General features: G+C 39.6%; 1 protein-coding gene across 3 annotated transcripts; it reads right to left on the bottom strand.

The window, feature by feature from the left end:
• Positions 1-276: 276 nt before the first annotated feature.
• On the bottom strand, positions 277-23,374 carry LOC137879838 (receptor-type tyrosine-protein phosphatase epsilon-like). Of its 3 annotated transcripts, none has more exons than XM_068720780.1 (21): positions 23,011-23,374; positions 16,823-17,048; positions 10,904-10,975; positions 10,340-10,436; positions 9,782-9,855; positions 9,208-9,344; positions 8,947-9,037; positions 8,717-8,793; positions 8,596-8,632; positions 8,407-8,504; positions 7,690-7,809; positions 6,538-6,701; positions 5,600-5,735; positions 5,253-5,402; positions 4,685-4,775; positions 4,242-4,318; positions 3,969-4,103; positions 3,636-3,761; positions 3,315-3,466; positions 2,234-2,369; positions 277-2,117 (listed from the first exon to the last, which is right to left on the bottom strand). In XM_068720780.1, exons 3-21 carry the CDS (start codon positions 10,968-10,970, stop codon positions 2,043-2,045), a joined length of 2,040 nt encoding a protein of 679 aa, XP_068576881.1. In that variant the 5' UTR covers positions 10,971-10,975; positions 16,823-17,048; positions 23,011-23,374; the 3' UTR covers positions 277-2,042. The 3 variants fall into 3 exon arrangements, with proteins under 3 accessions (XP_068576881.1, XP_068576874.1, XP_068576865.1); XM_068720773.1 differs by having other exon boundaries at positions 4,685-4,778; positions 6,538-6,698; XM_068720764.1 differs by having other exon boundaries at positions 4,685-4,778; positions 23,011-23,373.
• Between the last annotated feature and the right edge of the window lie 1,867 nt (positions 23,375-25,241).

Here is a 25,241-nt window from a genome sequence, read left to right as displayed (position 1 = left end):
TAGCCAGAGGGGGATTTTTATAGGTGTTAGAAGACTGCTGTCAGGATTATAATCCCCTCTCTGCAGGTGTGACACATTTACTGACTAATGGAACACAAAATACTACTAATGGAGCTGGCTAAGTGCTCAGATATGCTGGCATCACCATGAGGGTTCAAAAGGCATGAAATATACATCATCGTATATATCAACATTATTGTGTTTGTATCGAACGCATCCGAGCAGGGGCAGACAAAAAGACAACATTAAGTTGAAACCTGTCATTTCTTTCCATCTATAATTTATTTGAATCAGCTTTTAGCAAACAAATAGTTCAAATCCATACAGATTCAAAAGGCAGAAACATCATTGAAACAAGATGTTTGTGCATTTCTGTTACATCAGCTGGAAGGCCTCACTGTCATTGCCCTTATTACTTCTTCTTTCAGGATGGAAATACATTAAACTGAAATCAACAATGCAGTTAACAATGGAGATGATTAATGACCACAACAAGAATTTATGTACAGTAAATAACCAAACGATTGTGTCATGGATAAACCCATTTTACGATTTAATGGAAGTACAAACACAGTAGAAAGTTTTTTTCCCAAACTTAAGACTTCCAAGCTTACTGCTCTACAAAGAATTAAGCAGAAGCCTTGCAAAAATAGATGCTTTTGATTTTGTAGCAATGTTGGGGTTTCCTTGTTTAAATATGAATACCAAAATGTCAAAATGCCTGTGCATGCATATTTCATATTTTGGCTGAGCACTGGTTCTTGATATCAGTGCTTTTTACACTCCCAGACAAGATTCAACCGCAAGTCTTTTATTCAAACACAAATTTCTGCAGGGTTTTTCTTCTTGATTTCTCATACATTTATTTGCAACAACTAATATTAATGTACATTTTGTTATCCGTATAACTTATAATATTCTAAGAAGAACAATGAATTGATGATCCATACAGGACATCACCATTCAAAAACAATACACTTTTAGAAATGTGTCTATTATATTAAATTAAACACAAACATCTGGCTTATCTGTCTTAAAATTGTGTCACTTGGTGACAAGTTTTTCATGATTAGAATTGTCTTTCTAATCAATATGGCACTGCTTTATGCAAACATGCAAGTGTAAAGTCTGCTTGCTAATGTGAATACAAATGGATGGAGGTGATGCTTGGCTGTAAAACACGTAAAAGAATGATACGTTCAGATGTAGTAATACATTTTTTTCTGCCTTTTCCAATGTGGGCTAATTTCATTTTGCAGCGTCAGGCGCCAATCCTCTAAGTAATATTGCCACAGGCAACACAAGAAAGTTGATGAAGTTGAAAAAAATTGCAACAGGCAGCAGCTGTTAAGTTATTCACAGACATAAGTGAGGACATTTGCAGTATCTAACAGAATGACATGTATCTTGAGTTTTGTGTTTTTGTTTGAGCTCAAAGTAGATCATAAATACTATGCAGATGTCACATGTCAGACAGGACATACTGTTTCAGCAAAAGCAGTAATTAGTTTAGCCTACTTATCAAACACACAATTTATTCTCCTCATATCGCTCAAAACATGTTCAGAGGGCAGCATAAAATATACGACTAATGTAAACCACAGTCATTGTGGTCAGTAAGAAAATAAAGCAGAAATAAAAAAGAATGCATGGACTCTACAACACATTAGTGATGCATTTCAGGTAGTGAGCAATGCATAATATATATTTCTATACACATTATTTATATTTGAACAATTCCTTTATTGACCCTCATAATGCTGCAACATATGCAAGTTGCTAAAAATGATATTAAAGAACCCAACCCACCCATTAACAAACCACTATAATTTCTATATCGGACATTGGGATACTTAAAGATCAAGCAATCCTAAAAGAGACAGACTCTCCTGGAGCACAGATGTTTTCAGTTATATTACAGTATGTTACAATTATTTTTTTAGATCTGTAATCAAGTGCAAAATGTAAAAAGAGCTTGCTTTAGAAAACAACATTCAGAGGAAAAAAAAGAATAAATTTGACAGAACAGTATCTGACAGGTATTATTTAAAATTGGCGTAGTCTGAGAAAATGTCAACAAAATCCTGAACCACTCTGTAGCAGAAGTCGTATTGCTCCTGGAAGGGAAAGCAGACGGGAAAGTGTTACTTTGCATATATGTGCAGAAATTATTCCAAACACAAATGTCAATAAGCTGCACAGAAGGTTTGATATTATCTCGTTTTCCACCTACCACAGTCTGAACCATGTGTGGTCTCTGCATGCGTAAACTCTTGACAGTCTGAAAAACGTCCAGGAGGCCTTCAGCTTTCACCCTCTCCAGAATGTTACTCAGGGCAATGAAGGTACCGGTCCGACCCGCACCAGCGCTGAAACATGAAGGACAACACTATCAGCATCCACATAATGCCGACACTGGACAGCCTTGGAAAATGCTATTAGGACAAGGACATTAAGAATTCAAACCGCTTCTCAGTTTCTTAACAATAAAGCTGCAATGAAACTCTTGTAATCTTTGCAGCACATCCTTTTTCCAATTTGAATGAAAAAGTTTGCAAGAGAGAAAAGGTGACCTTTGTGTAATAGTCCTAATAATTATCCTCACTTAAATAGAGGCTAATCCAAATGCTAACACTAATCAGTTTGGAAGCTCAGTGTTTGACTGAGTCAATGTTTACAATGACGGTGGGATGGAGAAAGAAAGACGGGGAGCGAGAGTGATGTGCGATTCGGAAGAGAAGTGTAGAGAGACGTTGGGGATTGCAGCGGGTTAGCCCCATTTCCCAGGGGCAGAGAAAAAGCTTTAAAAAGCCCTTCTTAGACAAGTGGTGATGAAGGAATAGAAGAGAGTGATGACACCATTTCCTGTCGTTAGCTCATCTTATCAGATTAATCATAGTGGGAGTCAGAGGAGATTTCACTTTGAGAGGTTTTAATTGACTGTGAATCAGTGGATTGGATCAATCCCACAGGGGCATGCTGCTTTAGAATCACTTCACCTGAAGCTAGGTTCTGATCAAAGCTTTCACAGCTAAGTCTTTATAAGGGATCACATAAGTGGTTTAGGCATAGAACACCAGGTCTACTGAGGCAAAATGTAGAATTTACTGGAACAGACAATTGTAGGAAAGCAAAAATGTATCTTTAAAAATATGTAATTCCTTCCAATATCACAATGAGAGATTCAGATTATCGGGTGATAAACGCATGGTGAAAATGAAAGGAGTTGAATTAACAGCATGAGTGGACAGACACATAATTTTCATCTGAGGATGCACATTACGCTGCAAAATTGTCAAACTGAAGTTCCTCACCTGCAGTGCACAATTATGGGACGGTTTCCAGACTGCTGCTGCTGCCTCTGCACAGCGGCAATAATGTCAATCATCCCTCTTCCCTCGGCTGGTATTCCGATCTCAGGCCATCCGTGGAAGTGGAAGTGTCGGACATGTTGTGACTGCTTTTCCTGGTGAGATGGAGAGCTCACTCTGTTATTTTAATGCAGCTAAAAATGGTGGATATAATGACATTTCATGAACTTTAAACTGACAGCACAACAAAAACAGGGGGGCAGATATGTCAATTTCAAATTTCTATTTTACTGCTTTTAAATGTTATAATAAAACGTTACGCACTGGTCTGTATGTGAGCACCATGTCTTTGAGAGTGAAGGTTTCACACTGTGTGTCTCCAGTCAGCTCCACAGTATAATCTCCAAATGTTACACTGCCCTCTGATGGCCAATACTGGAAACACTTTTCCTGTTTGGAAAAGTCAGATGGAAATACAATTAGGCTTCATTTGACTGATTTATGTCCTATTCTTTTTTTATATTTTCAGAGTGCACCAGAAAAACAACACAAAGTGATTAAATACACACACAGACTGTCAGGAATAAGAAATAAGTAAAATATGATTATGAAATAACAGAATAAAAAAAGATGGTTTAAATGTGCACCGTACTGTACCTGCTCCCTCTCTTTGAGTTCGGTGAGCATAACGATTGAATGACACCTCCACTCCCACAACATCCTCCAGAAGTCCTCCACTGTGTGAGACAGTGGGCCCTGGGTTGCGATAAAATAGTCCTTCTGCCTGTAGCCCTGCAGGGCAGATCATCCGGTAAACAACACATGCGAGTGCAGCAAACATAATATTTTGCATTGTTTGTAAAGGAAACAATGAGCTTTATATATATTTCTATGGGAAATCTATACAGGAGGTCGTGAGGGAGTGCTTACATCAATAAAGGAGGCATTGATGTAGTCGGTGAACTCCTGTCCTCTTCTTACTGAGAGTATTACTCGGTTGAAATCATCTGCAAAAGAAAAAAGGAAAATCAAACTTTCCACAAGTGATTCCTAATAAAATAAAAGTTTGAAGAGGCTGATGGAAATAAAAAAACAGTGAAGTAAAACTTTAGCTGTGCTATTAAGGCCAAATACGCCAGAACCTATATCAGTTTTCACTGTAAAACGTTGTAGCCAGGCTTTCCATTCCCTCTCTACTCCCAACTTTAAGTCATGATACAAGCCCTATTTAAATGCCATTGATCACACAGACATGATCTGATTAGCCAGATATCTGTATACGGCATCTATAAAATCACCAGCAGTGTGATACTTTGATGTTACTTGGTTGTGATGTATTATGAAAGTGTTCGGAGTATCGGAGTAGTCCTTACACGGAATGATCTGAAGCACACGGTTCTTCTTCATGTTGGCAGGAAGGTTCCCAGTTCTCATGTTCTCCTTCATTATGCGGACGTTGGTCAGCTTCTGACGGGAGAAAACACGAGTGGATTGACATGATCCAAAAGTTTTGTTTTCATCAGCACAGGGCCGTACGATGCTAGTAAATATGGTGAGACGGACAATATTTAATAAAAGAAAATGCAACAACTAAAAACACAGAGGCTGGAAAAAACATTTTGCAATCGTGAAAAAGAAAAGGAAGAAGAATAACAAGTAGAAGAGGCAGAAAATGAAGAAAAAGAAGAAGAAATAGGCAATAATTCCATTTAGTGTGTAGGGAACTGTGAGTAGCAAAAATGAGAATGGTACATCCTACGTGGCAGATGGTGGTGCCTTGTGAAGTTTTGCTTGATTCAAAGCTTTGTGTTTTATGATACTACTGGCAAGAGTGGCACCCTGGGCAGGTTTTTCATGAAAATATACTTATGCAGAGGATAGGGTGATGGGGACGATTAATTACTGACTGAAATGTTCAATTGCGAGCGTCTGTCTTCCTACCCTGAACTCCTCTTCCAGGCCCAGCCTGTCGTGGGGAGCTCTGGTGTTGTGAAGCCTCTGCAGATGGCCCTCCAGAGAGCACACATCTAGCTCTGTGTCTCCATACAGATAGTACTCCAACAGTGCCTGGTAGATGAAGGAGTACTGCATCTGATGAGGAAGACAGAGGAAGTCAAGAAGATGAAGAGGTAGAAGTAGTAGCTTTAGTTTGGCAAACTATTTCCTTCTATTTTCGTATATCACAGATGTAGTTGTTTTCCACGTCCTCGCCTGTTTCTGCCACGACTAGAGCAGCGAGTTGAGCTGTCAGCCCAAGGTACAACAGGTCGGAGAGGGTCAACACTTACATCTGTCTGGATGAGCTGACAGCGCTGTTCCCGTATTCTGCTCACAGAGCCGAAGACATCCACCCTCTGTTCCATGTGCATCATGTCGATCATGCTGTCAATGACAATGAACGTCCCCGTCCTCCCCACCCCGGCACTGTGGAAACACAGACAAGAAGAAGGCACAAGGTCTTCTCTGTAACAAAGCGTAGCTACAGAATAACAACTCAATAGCACGTTGTATCCATATTGTACAAATAGAACCACAGCAATAAAAGAACACACAATACAGAATAATGGACATGAGGTATTAATATAAAAAACTCTTTTGCATTCTTGTTTGTACATTGCCATGCTATCCCTTTCTTCTTAACATAGATGTCAATTGTGGACAGCCTCAAGCATGTGTAAAAGTGCTTCACCTCTAAAGCCCAAAAACACTCCTAATAGATTTACAAGGGTCATTTCAGCAGACGGCACCACTGGGAGCAGAGCTGGGATTCCACAGTGGGGTGTTGAAGCCTCCTCAATGGGCCCCATTCAAGAACAACAGTCCCTGAGCACCTGTTGCAGCAGTTGCTACAATCGGCTGCTGATTTCTTTGGTGAGGCTTTACACTGATTGGCCTGACAAACATATGCCAGACCATATTTATTGATGCTCCACAATTGGCCGACACGAAAGTTCATCTCCAACATAACAGAACTTTATGAAATAATAAAAAAGGTCACTATTAACATAACTTGATGATATTATAAGGAAGTTAGCCTTTATCTCTTATTCCACAAAAACACTAAAAGATTACCATTAGACATACCATATTTTAGTTTTGCTCATAGACTTATTGCAAAACAGGATATTCATCATTCAAAAAGTGTTTCTTTATAATGACTTGAATCAACTCTTATGCTATTACAGCTCGTCTTTTCGGCTGGCTTCTGCTATAGTACACATTTTACCTGCAGTGTACAACAATGGGTCCAGCATAGGATGGATTGACAGCCTTGACCTTCTTGAGGAATTTCAGCATGCCGATGGGTGAGAATGGCACCCCGAAGTCTGGCCAGCTAGTGAAGTGGAGCTGGGTGACCAGCCGCGGAGCTCGGGGACCATCGCTGCCCTGCTGTGAAGCACAGACACACAAAGTCAAAACCTGTTCATGAATAATGTTTTTTACCTACTGGAAAAGAAACCTTGAATTAACTGAAACATTTGAAAAAATAAAATTGTCATTTTTCTACTTGTAACAGAATAGGATTATTAAACATGTGTACTGGTTTGCCTCGCGCTCGTGTCTCATGAATGCTCTCTCAAGAGAACGTTGTTCTCCTGAAAACGTGGTTGTTCTGTATTCAGAGAGCTGAATGTAAAAGCACTCAGTCTGTTCAGCTTGTACTGCAGCGCTACGGCACAGTTTTCACAGAGTCAGAGAGGATGTCTGCACTTCTCTGGCTTCAAATGGAAAGGGGAACAAAGTGAATTTTGCAATCTGAAGGCTTCTCGGGCTACACCGAGATGGCACTCTGCAGTCAAAAAACACAGGATGAGAAATACAGATACTGTGAGTGAATGAAGCTCTAAAGATGAGACATTTGTACAGTGTTTACTCTAAGTTAAATACACCTCTGTACTGATAAATTCCTGCAGTCTATTGCATATATCCTTTAATATTCCTTAATGTGTTTCCATACTGGTTTTCATTTCTGTATTATATTTTGCATCCTATTATAGCTTTCTAAAATTTCTCCACAGGGAACACTACTTTTTTACACCATCTCAATGCTACTTTGTTTCATGTTTAATTTTTAATAACACTCTAGCTATTATGATTATAGATTTTTATAGCAATTAACAAGTATATTAAGAGCAATATTGAAAAAGCACACTATTATTTTCAGTGCGCGATAAAAGCATTATTTATCTTAATCTTAGCTCGTTTTTGTGATAAATGTTTCCTAATTCCTGCTGTACAGTATAATTACATTTCTTCTGATGTGCTGTGAGGTAAGTCAATTGTGTGTTTGAAAAAAAAGTGATTAAATGGTGATAATGAGCTTTAAAAATGCATCCTCATTAACATTCTGATAGGTAGATCCACATATTTTACTTACGTATTGAACACAAAATTTTCTGATGGTGTAGTCCACCAGTACAGTGAAGTCCTCCATCGCCACCCGGATGTTCCCGTACATCCAGCAGCCTTTTTCTGGCCAATACTGGTAACATTTGTCCTTGTAAGAGAATCAAAACAATAAATAAATTTATGTCTATAAAGAACACACATTGGTATTGTTATTGTAACTTACAAATCAAATGGTTGTAAATCACCTTCTATTGTGTATATCGTATAAGTGCCCGTATAGAAATGTGTATTTGACGTGTGTATTTCACAATCCAATCCAAAGGCAATCACAGAGACTTTGTGCGACTCTGTCAGTCAATAAGATCTTCACGGTGACGTTTCAACTCATTAACTAGATTCTCAGACTAATTATCATGAAGCCTCTTAGGATCTTATCAACAATTATTCCGCCATTGATCCCCAATGCCTCTATTCTGCCCTATCAAACCTGCCGTTGAGCTCTCAATTGATCATCCCTTTGAGGCTGAATTTGATGCGATGCTAAGTAATCTGCTGGGTGACACTTTGTATAGATTATCAGTTGGGAAGAGGGTCAAACAAATTATGCCCATGACTTTGGGTCATGAGAATACAAAGGGGTTTCAGTAATGGTGCACTGGAGCCATATAGATTGTATAGGTTCATTTTATAACACCCAGCCCTACTTTGTAACATTAGTGTGGAGGGAGAACACACTTAGACAAACCTCTTTCCTTTCCTTCAGATTTGTCAGCATTACTATAGTTGCTGTTTTCTGTTCCCAAATCATCCGCCAGAAGTCGGCCACTGTTTCAAGCTTTGGGCCTGAAGCAGAATAAAGAAAATAGTCATAAACTCGACTACATGCGTCTTCAAAATTGCTTTAATACTAAACCAAGCTAAAATGTACATTTACCTTGAGCTGCAATGAATTTGTTCTTCTCTTTAAAACCCTGTGGGAAAAACCAGAGTATTAATAACAATGTATTCAGAAACCAATCATCTGCAATAAAAGCTTAATTGCAACTAAGACTCACATCAATGTAAGATGCATTTATGTAGTCTGAACACAGATGTCCATCAAGATGACTTAACAACACTCTGGAATGATCATCTGTGGAAGAGAGAAGGGAAAAAAAAAAAAAGTAAATGAAGTTGGTTTTCATTCAGCCCACATCACCTTTCCTTACGATTGAGAGATCAATAAAACGGCAAGTCTAAAGGTTACATTAATATTGTCTGCTGCAGAATATAGATCCTCACTCACATGGTAAAATGTTTGGGTATCTGTTTTTCTCTCTGTTGTGCTCTCTGCTCGCCTCCTCAAAGGACCCGTGGTGGTAGTAACACGGCAGCGACTATAAAGAAAGAACCCCCAATCCTCATGAGATAAAAAAATAAAGCCACGGGTACACAGGCTTCTAACATAACATTTTATTACTATTTTCTGTACTTGTTCAATGCTTGCAGGACAAAGATCTTAGACAGACTGTAGAGCATAGTCCACACCACACAAACTCGTGCTTACATTGAACTCCTCTCTGAAGAGCTTGCCATCGTCGGCAGAGCGTATCCGGTACTCTTCCTCCAGCGAGTCCAGAGGGATGGGGAAGTACCTCTTGGATGGCGAGGGAGATCTGGGAAGGAGGACCACTGTCTGCTCTCCTGTGTTTAAAGGAATATATGGCGGTCAGAGAGCTAATGTTTCCCAATAGAGAACATTACAAGCTCTCATAGCACCTGCAAAAACAAGCCTGATGGCCATTAAGATTTCCTACTTTTGTGGGTACATGACAGAAATGATTTCTTGAGTCATAAACATGCTGCTGCTGCTGCTGCACATAACTGTCTTAACTCAGAATGTGGCCTTTCCGTTAATTTATTTATTTTCTACTTGAAGTGAAAGGATATACGGCTCCCTACGTGCTAGGAAAACGAAGGGCCTTCAAAACCTTTCCAGCTACCTTGGACTTTGGATCGTGAAACTTTCCTAGTCTATAAAGAATGTAAACCTACACTTAAACTAAAAAGAAATAAAAAGTTAAAGGCTGTATTATATTTTCATGCACTGGTGGTTAAATTGAGCTTCAACACAACAGTACCTTGTTCCTCCAAGAAGCCATTTGGAATCTTTTTATCCACCGAGGTAACTAGAGCTTTCCCGTGGTTTTTGAACCTGCAGAAATGACCGAGTGAGAAGCAGAGAAAGCAAAACAATCAGAGAACATAAAGGGCAGATATCTGTATTGAAGAGGCAAAAAAAAAGGCCATCCCCTATGTCTAGAACAGCGCTTTTAAGCGCATAAGGTGAACAAACAACAAATACCAAAACCAATATCAACCAATTGAGGGAGGCAAAGCTGTTCCTCCTCATGTCGTCGTCAGGAAAAGGAGGTTTGAGCTGGCTGGTCAGGGAATGAGTGTCTGTGACCTGACCTGACCTAGCTGTTTTTGTTTGCTGTCTTACTTGAGGTGCAGCTGTTTACCCATAAGCCACTGCTCACCGCCTGTTTCCAAACCACCCCCACCCGATGCCCTGATCCGACGCACTCAGTCTCATAATCACACATGCTGAAAGGGAGAGAGCAAGAGAGAAAAGAGGACGCAGAGACTCACTCTAAGACAAATGAGTGCATGTGTGTGTGTGCAGGTCTATTCACCTCAGACAGTAGATTGTCAGCAAGACAATGATGATAAGAAGCAGGGAAATGACCAGTGTTGAGGGCAGCACATGAGCACCCTGATGGGTGGGGTTTCCTGGATAGAACACAGAGATCATAACAGTATAAATCTCACAATAGAGACAAACAAATGGATAATATAAGGTATAGTTTGATGTTTTGGGAAATACACTTTTTTTTCTCTTGACATCTGTCCATTTAATATGAAGCATGTTAATTATTGAGCTTTAGAGGAGCTGATAGATTTTCTACCTTTGGACGTTTCCAATCTTTGACTCAGCTAACAGCTGCTCGCTGCAGCTTCAACAATCTCTTCATCTCTTTGCAAGAAGGCATTTACGCATATTTTCCATAATATGAAGTATTCCTTTAAAGCAAGACGAACTGCAATATATGTCTCAAATTTGCATTAGCTACCGTATAAGGTAAAGCAGCAAAATATCAGACTGTATCAACGGTGTGATTTAATGCTAATAAATTCAGCTTTTCCTGTGTTAATGATATTCATTAATATTAATATTATCAAGTCATTTCAAAAATTACCTGCAGTTTGGTTTTCATGAGATGAATTATTCACAGCAATAGAGATCCCAATCAGAAACAACACCATTGTCACTGTGGATACAAAAAAAGAAAAACATAAATAGTTACTGAAAACATGAAAAGATGAAACCCTGTATTTCTCCACAAAGTCCACTAGAAGGCGCCTAACAACAGGAAATGCATCTGCAGCGTGGTGAAGCATGCAGAGGGCATGAAAAGGAGAGCTCCGCTTTGATGAGGCTTGAGAGTGATGTCTGTCTCTCTGCTGAGCAGTTAAAGTCCTTGTGGGAAATCTGCTTGCAGTCTTGTCCTGCCAGGCTGACTTGAAAGAGCAGCAGCATATCAAATAACCCAATATTCAGACATCAAACCAGAGAGGAGGCTTTAACCCTCAGGTGACAGTAACCATATCCCCCGTGGACCCTGTGGATTTGACACTTGAGTTGAGCTCAACGTAGTATTTGTTGGAAGTCATCATTTTGCTGCGTTGTCTTTGATGTACAGCACTGTGTAGACCGGCAAAGCATCCTGCACAGTGACAATAAGACATGCACGCTGCTCCTCAATGTAGTAGCTGTTTTTAAATACAGTGGACATACTGTTAAATGTGTTTTTTCCCCCCAAGAGTAATAGTGATATTGATAAACAGGCTGAAACAGAGTGTAAAGATTAGCATATGTATACTGGTTGTACAGTGTTGTTTCCTCTTTTACTGCAGCTTTTCTCCCTCCATCACATCGCCTCCCTTTTTCTCCCTCCATCACACCGACTCCCTTTCCCTCCCTCTACAGTGAACTCTCATTTTATTCTAAACCACATTCTCCTTTTTCAGTTTTATTTTATTGCTGGAAGCTATTAGCGATTTATTTGGGGCAGAGCTCTGTGAGTGTCTTTCCAAAAGGAAGAAGATATGTCAAGTTACTCACAACTACACCAGACATAAAACCATTCTGACACATTATCCTTGTGTCTTATTATCTCCAAAATGGAGCTGCCAATTTCTCCAAACTCACATCCATTTCCACCATCCTCCAAATGAGAGCGTAAGAAATCACAGAATAAATTGGGCAAACGGGGCAAATCTGCCTAAATGGCTTTGATGGAATAAATGAGCGGCGCAAGAAGTGTGTCCTAATTTATCCTCTGTTCCGAGTCCCCTCCTCGTTATAGAGGCCACAAGACTGGATGGAATAATTCATTGTGTCAATTTAGTTCATCCAGAAATGGGTCATCTAGGGGCCTAATTTGTGATGTTTGAGAGAATTTCTTGCACATAACCCTAGGGGGCTTCATAAATGTATATCTCCAAAAGCTTTTGGAGAAAACGGAGCCGCATAATGCTCTAACAATGTGCTTAAAACAAAATTGATGTTGAAACTTATAAAGTATTATTGGGCAACACATTAGGGGCTCTGTGTTTTGAACATTATGCAGTCTCTCTCTGCAGTAATAGACGGTACAACACCAAGGATGCTGACATGCATGCACACATGTATTTGCACAATGTTCAATCAGGGCGGCACCAGCTGGACAAAACTCCTTTTATTTAATGTATTTAATGTGCACAGCCAGGTCACGAGTCTATTTTTACACTAATAATCATTGGACAAACAAATCAAATTCCCTTTACACCCATGTAACATAACTGTGTGCAACACACACACACACACACACACACACACACACACACACACACACACACTGCCTTTTGTCACTTCACATGTATGCATGCCTGCACATACGTCCCACAGCCAAAGGCTATGTGTTGCATATGTGCCGCACTCTGTTGGAGGAGCCAATTCTCTCCCCAGTGTTAACAAGCCGACAGTGTCGGCACCTGTTCCCCCCTCTACCCCACTGGGCAAGTCACATTCACTCACACAGACCCATCCTACAGCTCGATGCTGCAAGGCATGCTGTGCGTATGGGTCACTGCTCAGGTCGCTGCATATCCGTCATCTCCTGGCAGCTACAGTATGTACGGCGTTCAGCCAGGATATGAATGAACAGAAGGGAAATATAAAAAAGTATCAAATGCACTGTCATTTCAAATGACTCTATCTGAATTATCTTTCTTTTTCATTTAATATAGACTGACTATTTTCCTGTATAAAGTAAAATATGATAGATACATTATGTATTGCAGTGTGGCCCTCTGACCAACAGAGGGAATTGATAACACAACTTGAAAGTATGCTAAGCAGAGCATGGGAATGCACTAGTGTAGGTACTTATTAAAGTATTTATGGAATGCACTTATTGGCACTGGCCAAATGAGTGTAATTTGTCACTTCTTTTGTATTCATGGTGATTGTTGGTCTTGAGAAGGTCTTCAGTGTCAAGGCAAGAAAAGTCCAAATGTATTTAGCTCTTCAGGTAAGCCTTGAATTGTTTATGTTGTTATAGGTGAGAAACCAGCAGTTGACTCTGACAGGACATGACCTACACTGTTGTATCTTATTAAAAAAAAAGAAAAATGTGCATATATCTTAATGAAACCATGACTCATGACACATTTTTTTATGGCTCATGACATTTACAACACACTATTTATATTTCTTAATTAGCATATGACATCATCTGACCCTGAAAGGATTTGCTGGAGAGACCCAATTTAAACAAGGAAAAAAAGTCCTTTGGTATAATTGGCCTCGCCATCCCCACCAGCTATTTCATCATTCCAGATCCCTGCTTTCCTGTCTGTTTAATGAAATACTAACAACAAGGTGATAACTTCAACCTCCTGCACCTGCTTGACATAAATGTTCACAGGGAATCAAATTATACTGCATCAGTTGAGTTGGGAGTGCAGAAGCAAATCATCCCATCCATGCAATGCTAACATTCAGAATGCATGCCGGTTGAACCTTTAAGGGTAATGTTAATATTTTGAGCACGAATATGCGTTATTCAACATCGATCCGCTTTGCTTTTGTGCTTTTGTGAACATAAACGAGATGAAGGTCGGCACACTACTGTGCATTAAATGTGAGACAGCTGTAAAGATACTTTACATTGTTCAAATTCCAAGACTCACAGCACCCTAAAATGAATCTGGTCTGCTTCACTTCAACATCTCCCTCACCTTAGCTCTCACATGAAAACGAGACTCATGGAAAATAGACATCAGAGACGGAAACACCAACTCCAGAAATGTTTCTTTTCCTTTAGCCAGACCTGCAGCCCGTCCACTCAGGTTTATCATGAATTCAAACCAAACTGTGCAGGGGAAGGTGATGTATTATCCATTTGCAACGAGAAACAAAAAAATATAACGGACCCAGGTGAGACTTTATCCCCATGCTGTTTTTAAAATGACTGCACTTAACCTCAAATATGTGACCAGAACACAGATTCTCCTGAGCAGAGTGGTGAGAAAATGTTTTTCTGTGAACGTTTGTTCAGAATTCTAAAAACTGTATTTAAACATAATCATATGACTCCATGCTTACCTCCTAGCCTTAGTTAAACATTAATATGAATATATAATAATCATATAAATAATGAAATGTATGCACATTTCACTTAGAACAATACAGTCTTGTTTCATGCAAGCTTCTGATTTCTCAAATGCATAGCTACCAGTAAAAGTTAAATATCTTCAATAATGGTGGCTTTATATTAATATCTTACTAGATTATAATATATCCATTAGTAGTTACAGTAGCTTCAAGGTAATTTGTGTCATATTCCATCTCTGTTGATCTGCGGAACATTTATAAGACCGCATACTGATTGCTGTACAATAAATTGCAGCCATGTATTTGTGGGCAATCTATTTCAGCTTCCCAGCCAGGAATCTCAATGACTAGCTGGCTCAGCAATCTTTACATCATATTCTGAAAAAATATATGGATGAAACATGGAAAATGCAATGGTTCCACCTTAACTGAGGCACTGCAATGAGGTGCCAATGGGAACCAACTGGCAATTATGCTGATTTTAAAAAGGTACTCCAAAAATCTGCAATTTAGAGAAAAAGAATAAATCAGTAAAGTGGAAACACTGCCAATCACGCATGTTTTACATTAGTGCTTGGCACTATTAAAAGGCACAAGCTCTAACATTGGTCTTTTGCTTTTATATATGCTAGTGCTCTGTTAATTAAAAATCAAACTGAACCCTAAAACCCTACCGGCTTTAACATTCAGTCTATTTATTATCTATACCTGCTTAGGGTTATGAGTGCATGCAGACTATCCCAGCATGCACCTTGCAGGTGGTTGGGTACAGCCTGCACAGCTCACGATAAAAAAATAAATTAAAAAAGGGTTTTATAGTTTACCGTTGGGAGTTAATGCAGCGTCTATCTAACATCACATCTAGCCATTAGCAAAGCCAACAGATGAGTTATACAGTATGTCATCTTATCATTTTAATGATACTGTTTGTTGTGAATGTAAATAAAATGATCTTCTGTGCACTTCCATTGGCTACACAGTTCAACATGATGCTCAGCACAGTGCAACAAAACAAGACTAAGAGTCAACAGCCTGAGGCTACGTTCAGGCGCAGCAATTATTTCAGCTAAAAGCTAAATCAACACGCAAACATTGTCACAATGTTAACATGTTGATGTTTAGTTTAAGTTGTTAAGTGTATGTTGTTCCCCTTTGTTTAGCCTTGTAGCATGCTAACATTTCCTGACCAGTGCTAAGCACAAAAGCACAGCTGAGGTTGATTGGTCAAGTATTTGACAGGGTTGGATTTAAACGTTGACCTGGTGATGGAGCAGGCACTTGATGACAAAAAAACTCAGGGAGTCAACAACGTTATTATAAATTCCTCCTGAGGGGGACATAAATATCTCTACCAATCCATTCAATATTTGCTGCAATGTTTCAGTCAGGACCAAAGTGGTGAATGAACTGACTGATCAACTGATGCACCATTGCATCAGCACACCACAGCATGTTGGTTAATGTGTTTTAACCACAGTGCTGTGGGTACTGGGATATGTTGCATACTACGTAACCACACAGGAGCCTCACTGACCTGACCTTGCTAAGAGCTTACAGCTATTGAAATTCCCATTGATTTGAAAAATGCATGCTTTCTACATTATTCAACATGTTCCATCAGTGACATTCATGGATATTTGCCAGATGCAATGCTCATTGAACTATGATTTTTAAACCGGAACAATAGCACCAATATTGCTATTTGAGTGACTTACAATTCATAGTGAGACATAAAGAACACCGGTTAAAATATGAATATCACTTTGACTGCAGGATGGTATTTTGCGTCATAATAAAGGTAACGGATGTTCCCTTCACAGGGGGTATCTCAAACAGAAACAAAATAATTCACAAATCAATGCAGCCTCTAGAAGACAGGTCCACATTTTGTGCTTGGCACAAAATGGATGGCATGTCTTGTACACAAAAAGATGAAAGATCTTCTTTTTTTTTTGTTTCCAGGGAGAGGAGGAACAAAGGCAGAGAAAAAAAGAAAAAAAGTATCCCAGAAACAGCCATTGTCAAGTGCCAAGGAAAAGGACGGGACGAGAGCACAAACACATGTCAGTAAAGTGTTGCAGCAGAGAGAAGAAAGATGACGGAGGAGATGAGACGAGAAGAGAGGGGAGAGGAGTTGGAGCTGGAGGAGATAAATGTCTAGATTCTGGGTTTAGAGATAACAGCCATAATGGTAGACATCCTACATCCTAAATCACAACACTCTCTATAAAGAAGACATGACGCCTAACACTGGGAATGTATCTTTATCTCATCTTCTCAACCCTGTTTACATGACTCCGAACACAACATCTGCTGCATAGTTAAGGTCAAAGGAATCAATCTAGAAAGGAGACACTGTGATTATTAGATTATTTTCCATTAATGGATTGAATTTCAATTGATTCCTTGAAACAGAATTGACCTGGTCTGTGGTCAGATGGATTAATGAAAGACTTACACTTCCAAGCAAAGCCAGTGTGATCAGGTATCAGTTGACCCGTGGGTCCACAGCAGCCATGTGATCCCAGTTCCTTTCTTGGTTGGACTTATTGAGGTTTTCTACCCTCAGTCCTTCTCCTCCTCACATCCTCAGATATCGATTATAGTGCTGGATGAAGAGATGACTGAGGTAGGTCGTTTTGAAAGCTTTCGATTGGGATCAAGGCACCGAGGATCATGGGAACCTGGGAAATTAAGCAAAAGGCAATAAAGAGTAATGGATACAAGTTCAACCAATCCCAAATACTATTCTGCTTATATCATTGCTAAGCCGTAAAAAACGCTGATTTTCTGTGACTCACTATTTGGGGCTGACTCAAAGAAAAAGAAAAACCTTGTAATGCATGAATAGACAACATAAGTGGGATGAGTGGGAGTTTGCATCTGTGCACAGCATGTCTGAGAGAATGACTGCATTTAATCAACTGGGTGTGGGCATACAATCATTTGTACTGTACATGCTGAATGTCTGTGTACTGCTTACTGCGACATCCTCTGTTGCAACTTAGGGAAACCCACTGTTGCAAAGCAAAAACATTAACGAGCTATATAGTCAACCATGCAAAACTAATTCTTCCCAAATTAGTCTTCCCAGAAAGTGTTTGTGGTGCACATGAGGAGCTTGCACACATGCACCACTTGCTTCTAACAATATAATTGTAAGAACCACCTTTTAACTTAATAACAGTAACAGAAGAATGGTGTTCACAAACATTGTAGGCCAATTAAAGCTACCACTTTACACATTTCTACATATGTCCATGAATGTGACTGTACAAGAAAACCATTGCATAAAATACGTTGGATTTAATACTTATTTATTTATACTTAATACTTATTTACACAAAGACTTGACTGTGGTGTTATTCTATGGCCTTGCTCTAGTCTGAGACAGAAAGCGTGCCCCTGTTGCCCTTCACTCCTACTCTCCACAGTCCCACTGCCCACAGGTGTGACACACAAAGCCATATTGTTAGCACTTGGCCGCTGAGACTCAGGAGAAGAGGTGAATTAGTCACTAGACCCAGCTGGGCGAGCTTACTCAGTCTGAGCCAGGATGAGGAAAATGAATGAACAAGGTATGGAAAACACCTTGTTTCCCCGTGCTCAACTTTTCCAAATGCTGCAAAGTCTTTAGCATTTGAAGAAAAACAAGTTTGCCATTAAAAGAACCAACTTCAACCTAAAGACTATAAACCTGGTCAAAAGATCCATAAATTAGGCTTTAAAATGTGCTCTTGCACTTCCATAAATTTGGGGACTTGCAAAAAACAGGATTCAGTTTTTTTCAATTGTTAGAAAGAAAGCCAGGCTTCACTGTAATGAGCTCATGAATTTACCTACCCACCACAATACATTTAGCAGGTGAGTATACTTATTTTGGCTTGGTTTATGGACCTTTAATATTAATGCTTTACTGTTGGTATCACTTTAAAGTGTTATTTCTTAACTTTCATTAATGTCTAGTCTGTCTGATACTTAACAAGGCACAGTTGAGCTTCCCCAAAAGCTCAGTGAAATGTGTTTTTCCACAATTTGTACAAACATCACTGGCACACAATTGAAAATCAGAATAATCACTTTGTAAATATTCTGTAAATATACTGTAAGTATTTAAGAAATGTACCCATACTATCTAATTATGTGTCATGAGGAGTGTAACAGTTGGATCTAAACGCAGGAAATTATAGGTAACAGGAACATGGAGAAGGGTCAGTGCAGGTAAGGCTGAACTGCACAGCTGGAGAGAAAAATCAAAGAACCAACTAAAACTGGACTGAAAGCTAGGACTTAAATACAAACTAATCTGATGAGAGAATGAAGTGCAAGCGGAGAGGAGGGGGGAGAAGCCCAGACGAGGAGAATGAGCTGACGAGGAGAAAGGAAATGGTGGTGATTGGACCTTTTCACAGCAGCCATTAGACATGTCACTGCAGAGTAAACACAGGTGTAATTAATAACATTAATTATGGCCTGTTCCATTTAGGCCCTTGTGTTGTGAATGTTGACTCACTGGAATGGCTGTGACAGACCATAAGAAGGGGACAATAATTATTTGATCAATTACACCTGTGTTTACGTTGCTGTGACTGTGAAAAGGGCATAGAGAGGGGGGAGGGGGGGGAGAAATAACGAGGCTAATTCAGTGCAGGTGTGTAGGTGGGCAAAAGAAGGGAAGGCAGAACAGAAAACCCAAAACACAGAAAACAACTCAGTCCAGTCCACAGAAAGTCTGTTTTTAATCTCTATTTGATCTTTGCCATGAGTTTAAACCTGTAGTCATTCAGCGGTGATAAGCAAAACTAAATTAGCTAAATGTGTTAGAAAGTCTGTTTACTTGCGTGAGACTTACATCAGATCATACTGTAGATATATGACAGCCCACATCGCACTTAGAGGAAAGTTCCCAATTGATGCAGCAGAGTTATCCTAACTTTAAGTCCTTAGTGTGGGTCATGCAGGTCCAAAACCATAGTGTAACTCTAAGAGCATCTTTAAAGAGGTGCTTGAAATGTTCCTTCAAGGTAACATGTCTCAAATATGGCAATGCATGATTGACCGGCAGAAATGACGCTGTTCTCTGGATGTGAGCACTTTTCAGCTCCCAGGTTGAACTCCATGCTAGTTGTAACACTGCAGGTTTAAGACAAGTTGAGTTACCAAGCAGCGGTATGTCAATATTCATAAAAAATAGAGAATATGCTACACTGAAGTAACAATACGCTTAGAATTAGGCTTGGCTTTTTGCAAATACATACATATTCAGGTTAAAAAGCCTGAGCTAAATGTATAAAGTTATTTATACTGTATTTCAGTTGTGTAAAAGTAATTTATGAGACTTTTATGAAACATCTTTTCACACAGAGTATTGTTTCTTTTCAGCCCTGCACATTTGGTCCTAAGAAGGAGACATGCTCACGGCATACGATTACTGCAGGCACAAGCGCTTCCTTTCTGTGCCGCTCTGCCCATTGACTAAGAGGGGAAACATGCAGGCCATTAAAGTTTTATGGGAGTGCAGTCATCACCCAGCACTCTGTGGTTCAATCATTAATTCATACCAAAACAGGCAGCAAGACACTAAGTACTGTAGCTAAGCACGGCTCTGAGGTAACGTTGTATCTTTTGATTACGTAATAAAGAATTAAATATAACTATTGTCTTTTTTTTTTTACTATATTTGAATTGTAATTTGCGTTGACATTTCAAATCCATGCACAAATCTGATGGTGCTCTTCACACACTCCCTTATTTGATGACTTCAATGAATCTAGCTATTCATGCTATTCACATGCTGCATTCCTGACACATAAATCCAATATTGATGGCATCTACCCCAGAGGCACACGTGGTTTCCTGAGATGATAAATCCACAATTTCATATGTAATGGGGTAAACTACTAGGCCTCCAGAGAGCATAGATGCATGCAGTAACCTTCATTCAAAACACTCAACGTGTTGCGCAAGTTGAGGCTGTGTTTTGTCAGACAAGTTGGAAAATTTGATTTCACACTTGTGCACAAGCTCAGATTGAGTTGAGTATCTACAAATTTGTGTATTTGATTCAATCTGCGAGTTTGCCGGCTGACAACTTGCCTGGACAGCAATACAAAATGCTGCTTTTTAGAGCACGAGATAGAGACATACCACGCTGAAAAACCTGACACAATTGTGTCTTTTGATAAATAAAATACATCAAAAGACCCTTCTTCGCGCTCAATATTTGCCACTTAGAGAATTCATACAACTTCCTACTCACATGAACCTTACATGACTGGTCTACTGAGCATGTCAGATGCTGAGCCTCGGACACCCACGCTTAGAAATGAGTAGTTATTGCCGAGGGAAATAGCTGAGGAATATTATCTTTATGCCCTCATATCGGAGGATGAGTAGAGTAATCTCCAACCTCAAGTTTGTGACAACACAAGCCCTTCCTCTTGTCACAGCAAGATACTCCACAAGTCATGGTTTGCTTATGAAACAGTGACCTGGCAGGAACAACCTCTTGTTTCGGTGACAATGAGTAGAACTTGTGACGGACAAATGACGCAACAGACAGTGAATAGTCAGACAGTTCAGATGAGGAAACTATGACGGATAATTACCCAGGCACCTAATGGAAAATGTATTAGCCCAAATTAACCTCTGATAAGACCACATCACTGAATGTTCCAGCCACAATACAGGGTAATCCAGATAATACAATGTTGAAATATAAATCAGTTTGGATAAAAGCTTTCCCATATTGTACAAATCCTCTCTGGCTTAAATATTTCTGCATGAAGCATAAACTCTCCAAAACATCTTTATCTGTGTAGACATGAACAATTCTATTTAAAACAATCTAAATAGAAAACTCTATGGTAAAGCGTCCCTTGACTGCTTGTTTGAAATGAAGATACTGCTTTTAAGAGGGCATTAAAAGACTTACACTTCAATGTCTCCGCTTTTAAAGCAGTCACTCACACACTGATATTAGCAGTTATCTTCCACCTCCACAAGCTCAACTCCCCCCAACTGCTCTTTCTCCTTTCAGCCCAGGTGTTCAACACTAATCTCTTACCTGATGACACCAGTGAAGCACTGAATAAGCTTTGATGACCGTCATGTGATAAAGCATCAATGGTAACCTCTGAATTATCCCCCAAGCAGACTCACGTCATTTTATGAAAGATATCATGTTGACTCAGCAATGACTCGCGTCTTTCTACATGGGCTGTTGTCATATCAGTGTCCTGCATTCATCTGTCAAATGTGTCAAACTCACAGCTATGCTAAACCACTTTAAAACACATCATTCTCACCTGAGGATATTGAAAAGTCATCATGGAGAAATTCATCTTTAATTAGCATGTGTCTAACTATAGCTTTTGTATTTCCCAGGTGAAAAAGATGTGGGCTATGTAGCCCAAAATTCAGACCACGGATGAGCAATCTGAGGTAATTCTAAAATGAATGTCAGCTTTTATCAGGTCATTTAATCAGGGATGGAACTTAATGTGAAGTTATTGTGAATGAAGTTATTGTAAATGACGATTCTTGTGTGAATGCATGGCTCGTCCACCGTTTTCCCATACTGAAACCATTATGGCCCCTTATTGTCACCTAACGATCATACTTAGGTCAGAGTATATAAACTACTAACCAATTATAGCTATGCAAATTAAATTCTTCCTGTCAATCACTTGTGTGCTCCAGATTCATGAGTCAGTCATTGTCATTAGTGCCACAATAAAAATGGTACAAATGTGAGAGACTGAGAGGATGTTTGGAATGTATATTTTGAAGACAAAAAATGTATCTTAAATGTGGCATTTGTTTCAAAATAAAATGAACTGACACATTGTTAAAGGGCTGCATCCTCCTAGTCAATTAGTTGAATAAGAGGGAGTCTTAGTCGACCAAGATCTGTTTAGTCTATTAGTCGTTTTTTATGCTTTTTTCATGCTGAATGACTGATTTCTGTTGATAAAATCAATTGATTAGCCGACAAAATTGTGTGTGTTAAAGGACTAAGAATGTCTTTGGTTGAAGACAGTAACAACCCATATTGTGCAAGCTATAGCATCCAGGATGCTTGTTGAATATGCACTGTGCAGGCCTTTCTACTACGCTACATGTGTACTCGCACCTTTCCTGTCTAGACGAGTGAGGATGCTGCAAAACCAATGCGACCCTTCCCCATCAACCTTGATCGAAATGTCCTAAATGAAATCAACAATTTCTCAGATGACTCCACATTGAAGGTAAACACAATTGGAAGAAGAGGAGATGCTCCCATGATGGAGCATCCTGGTGGTCGCGGGGCGTGTGGATTTGCTCCACTAACCCATATTTACTGTAGTCCATGTTGTCTGTGTTCCGGAATGGCAGCGTAGACGGAATAGAAATCCCCATTCCCTGTGGCCTGCATGCTGTTTCCCCATCTCTGGAGATTCGTGATAGCTGAAGCATTCTCTGCTTTTAGCAAAATGCAGTGTGATCTTATTACGAGAGCGATGCATGGAGGCTAATACACCCCATCTACACCGAGTAGGCCTGCCGGGAGAGGTTTAAATTAAAAAAAAAAAAAAGCCCGACAGAAAACAGGCGATGTCTACGCGTAAATACGCAGAGGGTTTTCAGTTGTTTTTTTCCTCTTACCGTGGTACTCTGCGGTGACCTCGCCTCACACGGCGCAGCGGCTGGTGATGTGGGCTTGTGTCTCTTCCTGCACAGACCCGACGCCTGTCTCTTGCGTTACGTCCTTTGGAGAATAACACAACAAAAAAACATGAAGTTGTCGAATCATCTGACCGCAGACGAATAACGCGTCTATGTTTCCCTGATGATCATGTTTCCAGCAGTTATCTCCGAGGATGCGCTTCCCCCCCCCTCGCCTGCCTGCCTGCCCACCCGCCTGTCTGAGCTGAGCCGTGTTATGGCAGCCGGAGTGGAGACTGGAGACCCTCCCTCCGGGCGTAAAGCAGTGTATCAGGTGGACGCTCAGCATCCCTCACATTCCTGCATCACTGGACGATAAAAGGGCAAGCCTGTGCATAAAATGCTCGGTTTGTTCTTGTTTTTCCTCCCTTATGATAGCTTTAAGCGTGACATTTAAGCATGTGACGTTTGTTCAATACATTGAGAGATGCTTTAAGCTATAACATTGCTGTGGTGTTCTTCTGGGGGTTTGCATTACAAATGCACTTTGACCTTATCAAACTTTAGTTTTTTTCTTTATTTCTTTCTTTTGTTTTGTGTGTGTGTGGGGGGGGATTTTATGTAATATTATGTTACAAACATGTATGTTTTGTGGCCTATTTTTTGAAAAAGAGACTTTTGTTTATGTGTTTTTGTATGTGTCTATTAGCCTTAGTCAGCTGGGAGCTCCATAGTACAGGTGGATCATTTCATTTTAATTAATAAAAAAAGATCCGATGTTGGTCAGAGTGCTTTAGGTCAGAGCATCACAAAATCACACTGACGACCTTTACAGAAAAATAAGAAGAACTGGCTTAACGTTTTACTACTTTTGGACCACACATGTTAGTAGAGCCATCTGCTGGCAATGCTGGGCCCCTCATGCTGCCTTCAGGTGCTCACTAAAAGTTGTAAATAAGATGAGCTAAAAGTAAAATAAGGTTATCTTCTTATGAACATTTTATATTGAAATGCAAGGCAAAAAAAATGCAAAATGTAATACTAAGCCTCTGTGTAAGTTTGGTCTAGTTGGACAGTAACATTTCTTATACATGCCATGTTAAATATCAAATGTTCTTAGCATTGTAACATCGTTTTTTACATGGATTATACATAACTTGCATGCGTGTCTTTATTCTTCGTCTGTGTTTCACAGCTCATGTGTACAATCACATTTTGTTACCGTTAAAGGATTATGCACAGCCTGTGCCATTTTCACATGTGACTCATGAGTCAGACATATGAGCTCTCTAAGAAAACTTGAGGGCAGTTTTGTTAAAGGGCAGCTGTGCAAAGGCTCCTCTGTTCCCAGGATGTGCAGCCATACAGACAAGATTATGTCTGCAGGGCTGTTGAGTACCACAAATACATTTCCCTGCATTGTTAGAACATGTGATAAACAAATTGTGCTTCTTATAAAGTATATGGCATAATCTTCTATGGCTTTTATTGACATTCCAGAGACATGAAAAAAACATAGTATAACTGGGCTGTTTTTGCTGACCTCTTGTGGGAGCTATGTTCAATTCATGGAGTGATTCAATCAGGGGGGATGTACTGCTGCCAAATAACAGCAAGTGGGAAAAATCATTGACAAATTATTATGCAACATTCCATTAATTTAAAATGTGTTTTAACATTGTGTTTGAACAGGGTTTTGTAGTTAAATGAACATTGAGAAATAGGTGCTGTAGATTAATCTACAATCTTAACGGAAGTCATAGCCAAGAGGAATTCACCTTTCAGAACATTTTTGAGTCTTGATTAAACATGTTGAAATGTCCACATGTAAACGTTACTGGGAACACTTGGTATTCCTTCAGCAGGTTGTCCTTCCTCAAACATCTTTCCAGTCTGACTGAGTCATAACTCTATACACTGTGCTAGCCATGAGGACGGAACCGTTTGGTAGTTATATTGTTACGATATTGTTGATTATTGAAATTCTAAAATAAGATTCAGACACAACAAAAATATAGTCAACCACAGTATGACATTACTTTCACAGATTTATTTGCTGTTTAACTTCCCTGCAAATGATGTAGGGCAGGGGTCACTAATAGGCGGACCGCGGTCCGGATCCGGACCCAGACGCCATTGTATCCGAACAAGTAGTTTAATAACCACAGATAAAGTTCATGCACACACATTTCTCTTGTTAGAAGATGAGAAAAATATAATAATGTGGCTTT

This window comes from Cebidichthys violaceus, unplaced genomic scaffold (genome assembly GCF_023349555.1).
Source record: "Cebidichthys violaceus isolate CVI_PGR_0920_01 unplaced genomic scaffold, fCebVio1.0.p SCAF_10, whole genome shotgun sequence".
Classification (NCBI taxonomy): domain Eukaryota; kingdom Metazoa; phylum Chordata; class Actinopteri; order Perciformes; family Stichaeidae; genus Cebidichthys; species Cebidichthys violaceus.
Note: the sequence above shows the minus strand (reverse complement) of the source record. Positions and strands in the feature narration are given on the sequence as shown.